This window comes from Entelurus aequoreus, linkage group LG08 (assembly GCF_033978785.1).
Source record: "Entelurus aequoreus isolate RoL-2023_Sb linkage group LG08, RoL_Eaeq_v1.1, whole genome shotgun sequence".
NCBI lineage: Eukaryota > Metazoa > Chordata > Actinopteri > Syngnathiformes > Syngnathidae > Entelurus > Entelurus aequoreus.
The window spans coordinates 44,064,803-44,074,563 of record NC_084738.1 but is presented as its reverse complement, the minus strand read 5'-3'; the positions used below and the strand labels follow the sequence as shown (position 1 = coordinate 44,074,563).

The 9,761-nt window shown below is 39.7% G+C and overlaps 1 protein-coding gene across 2 annotated transcripts in view; it reads left to right on the top strand.

Annotated features, from left to right (window-relative positions):
* The window catches only part of ptk2aa (protein tyrosine kinase 2aa), a 109,433-nt gene that overhangs the window by 33,734 nt on the left and 65,938 nt on the right, over positions 1-9,761 (top strand). The window contains exons 1-2 of one of the 2 annotated variants that reach the window (XM_062056537.1): positions 1,893-2,007; positions 9,373-9,399. In XM_062056537.1, coding sequence (XP_061912521.1) covers positions 1,989-2,007; positions 9,373-9,399 — 46 coding nt within the window. In that variant the 5' untranslated portion in view covers positions 1,893-1,988. Of the gene's footprint in view, positions 1-1,892; positions 2,008-9,372; positions 9,400-9,761 lie in introns of those variants that run through there. The other variant, XM_062056538.1, reaches the window with a different exon arrangement.

Sequence of the window (9,761 nt, the reverse complement as noted above, 5' to 3'; positions counted from 1 at the left end):
CTGAATGAGAATGTCACATTATGACTAATGGAGTATCCCCCTCAGGGTGGTGGATTTTGTAGCAGAGATGCAAGGGCTCAAAAGTAACAACACAAGCATGAACACACAGACTTACACATTTTTATTATGAGCCTGTTTGTACAAGGATTTAGTCGCATTTCAGAAAGGTACAGTATGTGCTGTAAAAAGTTACATCGGAATCATTATGTTTTGATAAACATTTGTTGGTGGGTTAGGTAATTACCAGGATTATGTAAAACATTTTAAAGCTTAAATACTGTAATTATAGCATAGGCTATTTACCTAAACCGCAAAGAGACCTGAGTGTGAATTGGAAGCAGGCAATAATGAGAGAGAGGTTGTTTGAAAAGTCTTAATGTACATCAACTTAATATTTTATCTTTACTAATGATTTGGAGCTGGACCTGGCGCTAATTAGAGACCGTAGCAGTTATTTTCTTTTGTATAACCCACACCCAGCGACTATAGAAGGATCGGCAGGTAATTTAATATTGTGGTTCAGATCCAGAACAAAAGTATTTATTAAGGTTTTATGTTGCCTTTACAGTCCACATGCATTAGGGCCCAAGTAAGGCAATGACCCACCAGATCCAGAACAAATGTGCATAACTGCCACCTGTTTAAAAATTTACATCTTTGATAATGAAGTGCATGAGAACATGGAAAGGAACATGTAGCTCTGTTTAACCACATGGTTATTTATAAACAAGTATATTGCACAACACAGCAGAAACACAACCAATGTTGTAAAAAATTGTAATTGTGTGGTTGTAGTAATAAAGTAAGCAGCAACAATTGTAAAATAGAGCAAAACGATACAATGTAACAAAAAAATATGTTAAAACTAATAACTAATAACAGATTTTTCTGTAAATCTATGTAAACATGTGTTAGCCTATTTAAAGAAAATTATACGATGATTTCATATTGACACTGCCCCGGCCGCGTCCCCACTCCACCATTGCCGATGCACACACGGGACAAAAAGATTGACAATCTATGCGGTCCTCTCCAAGGTTTCTCATAGTCATTCACATTGACGTCCCACTGGGGTGAGTTTTCCTTGCCCGTATGTGGGCTCTGTACCGAGGATGTCGTTGTGGCTTGTACAGCCCTTTGAGACACTTGTGATTTAGGGCTATATAAATAAACATTGATTGATTGATTGAATCTGTGGGAAACACTGAATAGCGGTGAGGAACAACCTGCTCAGTCAGCATTAACACTGGTGATGAGTTTGTGGTAAAGAGTACGGCAAGTATAACGCCTGGGACAGTCAGGCCCACAACAGAGTTTCAACATTTTTGTGTGAAGAGGTACGGTACGTAAAGCGCCAACGTGTTTTTTTTTTTTTTAGACCACGCACTTGTAGGAGACTTAGCGGGCTAATCAAATAGAGGCATTAATTCTTGCGTTAGTTATTCAATGTTGGCGCAAATACGATAATACACATTGAAGAGTCACCTATTAGTTTGCTTGCATTAAGGCCAAGTGAGGCAGTGACCCACTTGATCCAGCTGATGGAGCTGGGGAGAAAAAAGAAAGGAAAAGCAAACTGTAAGTGGCAGCTGGCCTAACTACTTTGTAATGTGCATTACAGCCACCTGCAGGACTGGAGTAGAACAGTGTTTAGTTCATGCTTGTTTTGTCTTCTTGACCCAGTGAGACTTGTACCTCTGGTTGTCTCTCTCTCTCACTCGCTTTCTGTCTCTCTCTTCATCCTTCTCCCGGTAGACAACGATTCCCCCTCCCCCTTATTCCTCCTCCATCCATCCATCTCTCTTGCTCATCTCCCTCCCCCTTAGGACGTGCTCTCTCCGTCCCACTCATGCCATGCTCTGTGAGTGTAGTAGTAGAAGTGAGGGATTAGGAAGGAGAAGGTCGGGTTGTAACAGTGACCACAGAAGCCCGGGATTTGGGCTTTCCCAATTTAGCTCTCATCTTTTTTGCCCTATTCTGGACTTTAAATGGAAGGATTGTACCACGGTAAGAAGCGGCTTCTTGCTCAAGACAGATACGGTTTTCATACAGTCGTTATTTTGTGAGTTCTATTTATTATGAAGATTGTCACGATAATAACAGGTTTGCTAAGGATTGACACAAGCGTAGAGTTTTGATGAAGATGTGCATTTTAGAATGAACAGTGTTTGTGATGTGCATTGAGAAGGTTTAAAGTGTGTGTGGGAAGTTGTGTGAGTGGGTTGTTAAATTAAAGGGTTGCGTTGTGCATTCTTAGAAAGTATTTTGTTGTGTGTAGGCATGATGTACTTCTGTTTGAGGCTGCGTTTTGGGCATCTGCAGACATGTATTATACAGTATATTGTAAGTGTGTAAGTAATTCTTCTACCCCTGAACCACTGCATATACTGTAGACAAGTTGACAATTTGTCAAAACATGCACCCCTACTGTGTTGCCTATGCTAATATTTTTATGATGAATCTACTACCTGGTGGCCCTGTCATTAAACCTCATAAGCCGGATTGATTTAAAATTTCTCACACAGCTCCTCAATACTCACTCTCACTGTAACCACGACTGCAGCTATCGATTATTTTAGGAATTGAGTAATCTATTGATTAATTTGTTTGATTAATTGATTAATCACTTTAGTAAAACACTTCCTAGTCTCAGTGTGCATTTTATAGAAAGTATTTGAAATTAAAAAAAATTCTGTTTGCCGTAACTTTCGTTCTTGAAATTTCACTTTGAACACGTGTGTATTAACAAAAACGCAATTTAACAAAACTGAGAGGTTCTCCGCCGCACAGATCGCGGCAACCACACACATCGCGGCAACCACACACCACCCCTCTCATGTGTGCTCTATTGCAGCAGTTGTGGGGAAACTAACTTTGCATATATAAGGTTCTGGACATTCCATGCAGGATTTGATCAAGTTTTATAAGTTACACTCATTAAACGATTAATCAAAGCAACAGAATATGAGCTGAAGCTTTTTTTCTAACCTAATTAATCTATTAAATTGATTAATCGCTGCAACCTTAGCTGCAACTTTACGCTGTTCACCCTATCCATCCATCCATTTCCTACCGCTTGTCCTTTTCGGGGTCGCAGGGGGTGCTGGAGCCTATCTCAGCTGCCTGCGATGAGGTGGTGACTTGTCCAGGGTGTACCCCGCTTACCACCCAAATGCAGCTGTTCACCACAAAATTTGGTGTACAACTGTAGGGGACTGACAAGCACATACTGTTTGTGTCAAATTTCAGCAGGTTTGCTGTAAAACTTGGATGTCTGTATAGCCCAGGGGTCGGCAACCCGCAGCTCCGGAGCCGCATGCGGCTCTTTGACCACTCTGATGCGGCTCAGCTGCATACTTGCCGACCCTCACGATTTTCCCAGCATACTTGCCGACCCTCACGATTTTCCCAGGAGACTTACGGATCTCAGTGTCTCTCCTGGAAATTTCCCGGGGCTAGCATTCTCCAATTTTCACCCTAACAACTAAATAAGGGCGTGCCCTATTAGCACTGCATTTTTTGTCTTCTATAGCCTGTACAAACAGCGTGCCAGCCCGGACACATGTTGTGTGAAGCTTTTTCTTGCACACGTAAGAGACAGCAGGGCATGCTTGGTCAACAGCCACACAACGTACACTGACGGTGGCCGTATAAAACAACTTTAACACTGTTACGTTACAAATATGCGCTACACTGTGAACCCACACCAAAAAAGAATGACAAACACATTTCTGGAGAACCTCCGCACCGTAACACAACATAAACACAACACAACAAATACCCAGAATCCCATGCAGCCAGCCCCCCCCATCCGTGCGTCGGTTGAGGTTTAAATTTCGATTCCTATTTTCGATACCAGTCCGCCGACCGGAAAAAAATATGTCCGCCGAACCGGAAGAAGAAGACGCTGAACACCAACGAAGAAGCGCCCACCGCCGGAAGTGTTAGCATAGCCGAGCGAGTCAGTCAAGCTCAAGCATGGATAGCGGGCGTCGGCGGTCGAAAGTGTGGCTTTACTTTACAAAAAAAAAAGAAATAGCCGCGAAATAACAGACCTCCATGTCCATCAAGAAACGAGTGGAGAGAGAGCTGCAGATGTACCAGGACGTTCCACCGATACTTATGTCTGACGACCCTGCTGCATGGTGGTGGTCCGGTGGAACCAACAAAAGACTTATCCTTTGCTGTCATATCTCGCTTTCTCCTATTTATGCGTTCAAGCTTCTTCCACACCCAGCGAACTGGTATTTTCCACAGCAGGAGACACTATCTGTCCAGAACGCTCACGCATCCTGCCTGAGAAGGCGGATATGGTCATTTTCCTAAACAAGAACTGTCTCTGATTTTATACTGTACCTGCTGCTAATCTGGACTGGGTTTTGCAAGTTGTTTCTTATTGTTTATTTGCTTTTCTGCACCAGGTTAGCCCATCAGTGGGAGCACGGTAACATTTTTAAGTACCTGCAGCATCATACACTTGTGTGTGTAAATGTGTTTTCATGAGGTTTCCTGCAGCATCATACACTTGTGTGTAAATGTGTTTTCATGAGGTTTCCTGCAGCATCATACACTTGTGTGTAAATGTGTTTTCATGAGGTTTTCAAAAATAAAGCTCTCTTGAGGAAAGTGTACCCCTAGGAAAATGTATTCATAATTTATAATATTTATATTCAAGTTCATAGATTTGATATTTATATTCTAGTTGAAAACAGCCCTGTGAGGAATTTATAGTAAAGTTCATAAAAAGTTAATAGAATTAAAATTTGATGGAGACTGTCAGACTATTTCATTCAGAAAGACTGTAGGTTAGCTAGCTCATTTAAAATATCCTAAACTTTTTTTTTACCCTGCCTCTTAAAAGAATCGGAATCGAGAATCGTAAGGAATCGGAATAGAAACAAAGAATCGGAATCGGAATCGTTCGAATTCAAATGATACCCAACCCTAGCTGCATGGGATTCTGGGTATTTGTTTTGTTGTGTTCATGTTGTGTTACAGTGTGGATGTTCTCCAGAAATGTGTTTGTCATTCTTTTTTGGTGTGGGTTCACAGTGTGGCGCATATTTTTAACGTAACAGTGTTAAAGTTATTTTATACGGCCACCGTCAGTGTAAGCTGTGTGGCTGTTGAGCAAGTATGCCTTGCTGTCTCTTATGTGTGCAAGTAGAAGCTGCATACAACATGCGGCTGAGGAGGCACGCTCTTTGAGCAGGCTGTAGAGGGCACTAAAAGCAGTGCCATCACGCACTGGAATTCGGGAGTCTCTCGGAAAAATTGGGAGTGATGGCAAGTATAACGCTATCAAGAGCCATTCTTCTAAACCTCGCGGGCCGCACTAACATTACATTTTCATATTAAGGTGCGGGCCGGGCCATGTGTCTGAGACCCCTGGTTAACACATAGCACAAACCAGAAAAAGCTTTGTATGCAGTGTTATTTCATTTTAAATTTTCAAAAGAGTTTTGTGGGCAGCACGGTGGTAGAGGGGTTAGTGCGTCTGCCTCACAATACGAAGGTCCTGAGTAGTCGTGAGTTCAATCCCGGCCTCGGGATCTTTCTGTGTGGAGTTTGCATGTTCTCCCCGTGACTGCGTGGGTTCCTTCCGGGTACTCCGGCTTCCTCCCACCTCCAAAGACATGCACCTGGGGATAGGTTGATTGGCAACACTAAATTGGCCCTAGTGTGTGAATGTGAGTGTGAATGTTGTCTGTCTATCTGTGTTGGCCCTGCGATGAGGTGGCGACTTGTCCAGGGTGTACCCCGCCTTCCGCCCGATTGTAGCTGAGATAGGCTCCAGCGCCCCCCGCGACCCCGAAGGGAATAAGCGGTAGGAAATGGATGGAAAAGAGTTTTGTGGCTCCCATTGTTTTCTTTAATTTGTGAAACTTGTCAAAATGGCTCTTTGAGTGGTAAAGGTTGCCGACCCCTGGTATAGCCTGTGTGCCAGCATGTCTTCCGAAGCATTCTGACCACAACCCATGGGGGGCGCCACAACTGTAATTTACAAATGCTTGAATTTGACATCAATATTCACCATCTTAAAAAGAATATCATTAGAAAATGTAATTTCATCCTAAATCGATGCTGAATAAAACATTTTCCCTGTGTGCTTTTGACACGTTATCACTGACCCTTCACACCTCCTCACACTTGAGTGAGCGCGTGCTTCTGTAGCTAAACGCAGACGGGCACTCATGCGTTTACATGACCTTATTATGTTTCATGCATGCGGGGTTTATGCATCTTCTGCGTGTGTTATGTGACAATACATTCACATTCATCCGTACATGAAGCTTAAATAAAGTAATTTATCCACATCTTGTAAATCACAGCTGAACTTTTGAATACAAAAGAGTAATTTCCACACCTCCCTGCTGTGTTTTTGACTGGCAGGTGTGCCGGTTGCCTCGGGCACACTGTTGTTGCATGCAAGACTACATCTTTGTCCGCAGGGTCGTAGAGCAGAGACATACTCCTCCTGGGGCTCACCATCATGGCAGTGAGGCGGATTGCTTGCATCATATTACTTCAAAAACTCACAGGCGGTTTAGTGGCAAGTGCATTTTGTGTGCTTGTGTTTGCAGCTTTGAGGCGCTTCACTTTCTTTGACCTCTTTTGTGAGGGTGTCAGAGCAGCATCAGTGGGCCAGATGGTGGTCTTAGGAGTCTATCTAGATGTCATAATAGACACATGAGCACATGAACAATTCCATGTGAATCCCTTCTCTGGCTCTTTTTAAGCAGCTATATCCACCCTTTTCTGTAATAAAATTGGGATGATTGGCACAAGGCGATGCTGGAATATTAGGATTTAAAACTAGGGTCAAAAGGCAAAAATTGTAATTTCTGAGAATATAATGATCGTAATATGTCATTCTTGTATATTTATTGCAGTTAAACATTATTTTCATGTAAAATAACACTGTTACATAAAATCATTCTTCTTGCAATAATACCTTATTATTCCTGTAAATCAGGGGTCACCAACGCGGTGCCCGCGGGCACCAGGTAGACCGTAAGGACCAGATGAGTAGCCCGCTGGCCTGTTCTAAAAATAGCTCAAATAGCAGCACTTACCAGTGAGCTGCCTCTATTTTTTAAATTTTATTTATTTACTAGCAAGCTGGTCTCGCTTTGCCCGACATTTGTAATTCTAAGAGAGACAAAACTCAAATAGAATTTGAAAATCCAAGAAAATATTTTAAAGACTTGGTCTTCACTTGTTTAAATAAATTTATAAATTTTTTTACTTTGCTTCTTATAACTTTCAGAAAGACAATTTTAGAGAAAAAATACAACCTTAAAAATGATTTTAGGATTTTTAAACACCTATACCTTTTTACCTTTTAAATTCCTTCCTTTTTTATTGTAAAAAATAATAAATACATTTTAATTTAATTCTTCATTTTAGCTTCTGTTTTTTCAACGAAGAATATTTGTGAAATATTTCTTCAAACTTATTATGATTAAAATTCCAAAAAATTATTCTGGCAAATCTAGAAAATCTGTAGAATCAAATTTAAATCTTATTTCAAAGTCTTTTGAATTTCTTTTAAAATTTTTGTTCTGGAAAATCTACAAGAAATAATGATTTGTCTTTGTTAGAAATATAGCTTGGTCCAATTTGTTATATATTCCAACAAAGTGTAGATTGGATTTTAACCTATTTAAAACATGTCATCAAAATTCTAAAATTAATCTTAATCAGAAAAAATGACTAATGATGCTCCATAAATTCTTTTTAAAAATGTTTTCCAAAAGATTCGAATTAGCTAGTTTTTCTCTTCTTTTTTTCGGTTGAATTTTGAATTTTAAAGAGTCGAAATTGAAGATGAACTATGTTTCAAAATTTAATTGTCATTTTTTTCGTGTTTTGTCCTCTTTTAAACCGTTCAATTAAGTGTAAATATCATTAATTATTAATAATAACATCGAGTTAAAGGTAAATTGAGCAAATTGGCTATTTCTGGCAATTTATTTAAGTGTGTATCAAACTGGTAGCCCCTCGCATTAATCAGTACCCAAGAAGTAGCTCTTGGTTTCAAAAAGGTTGGTGACCCCTGCTGTAAATAGTTTTTTCGTCATCATAAAATTCTACTTTGCTACATTTTTATCCTCATAATTTACGACAGTACTTTCTTCTTGTAAGGCTGCAATAGTTTCTACTCATCCATTCATAATGCCATTTTATTCCCATCTCTTCTTGACTTTCGTCACTTAATATTTTGACTGCATTCTTCTAAAATTCCAGTTTTATTTTTGTAATATACGAATCTTATTTATGTGATATTTCATTTTTAGTCTCTTAAAAAGACGACTTTGTTTTTCTAATATTGCCACTTCATTCTTGTGATAACAATATTAGTCTTGTAATTTGGCCAATTTATTCGCTTAATATTTAAACTTCATTCTCATTGAAGTATAACATTTTGCATGTAGTATTACCACTTCATTAATTTAATATTTTGCATGTCCACCCCTCATAAAATTCCAATATATTCAATAAATCACAATTTTTTTCTCAAAGAATGACAATGACTGTCTATTTTCTTGCTGTATTGTGAAATTATTGGAAAAATGAATCATAAAATTGCAGATCATGGCATCTTTGGCCTTGGGGATTGTCTGCCCTTCCTGTCTCCATCCGACACACATGCACACATACAGTACAAACACACACTCTGGTATTATATTACAGTAGTGTTTGTCGATAAACTATACGACTTGGGTTGCCACTTCCTTTTTGTGGTTATTCTTTGCATGACATCATCCTTGTTGATGACCTCTTCTATTACTGTGTGTGCATTTGTGTGTACTGTGTAGTGTGATTGTGTAGACCCTGGGTGTCTAAAGCACTTATCCATTTGACCTGGATCATTAACACTCTACAGTAAATGATCCACAAAAGGCTTCACATGGACTTCCTGTGGCATGCATTTAATCAGGAATTCATTGTAGAGTACTGTACCTTTCAGTATATAAAGTCTTCTCTGAACCTGCCAAGGGAGTTTATATGTCTCTTTTTAAATGAGTTCTGTATTAATTATGCTTGTTTATGTTTTTCCGCAGTACTTCATGCACATTTATCTATGAGCAAACTCCTATTTGGTCTCCTTCGAGCTTTTAAATGAGCTATTTTAGCTGTTTATCTAACATCTGATGACCTATTGAATTTTCTCAATCAATATATTGTTGTTTCTCACCATAGCATTGATTTATTTTCCCCAAAATCCAACCCCGTTGTCAATAATTTCAACACTAGAAGCTCTTAAAAAGAATTCCCCCTGTGTAATCTTTGACCATAAGCCCAATGTGAAGACAGCTTGATGCACTTTAACAAGCGTATTAACTCGCCTCTCTGTTTGTCTTTCAGATATCTCCAGGATTGCCTACTACACAGGTGAGTAACTGCCACCCTCATTTAATTTGATATTCATTATCATACAGCTGCTGGACCACCAGAAGCCCTCCTCACGAAGAACAGAGGCATTACTCAGAGACCAGTGCACCGTGAACCCCTAATTAGAAAACATCCAGCGTGTTCCTTTATGAATAAGTTCACCCCCTGAGGACCAGAGGATCTGAAACGAAGTGAATAAAGCAGTGGAGCACATCATTTATGTAGGCTGGCATCAAGTTGATCCATTCGATTGTATCAAATTCATCTGTGCCGCCAAGCTGACATATAAGACAAATTCAATTAAAACATGAGGCCTTGTTTAACGTTTATTGTAATATTTTCAATAATTTTTTATGGAATAT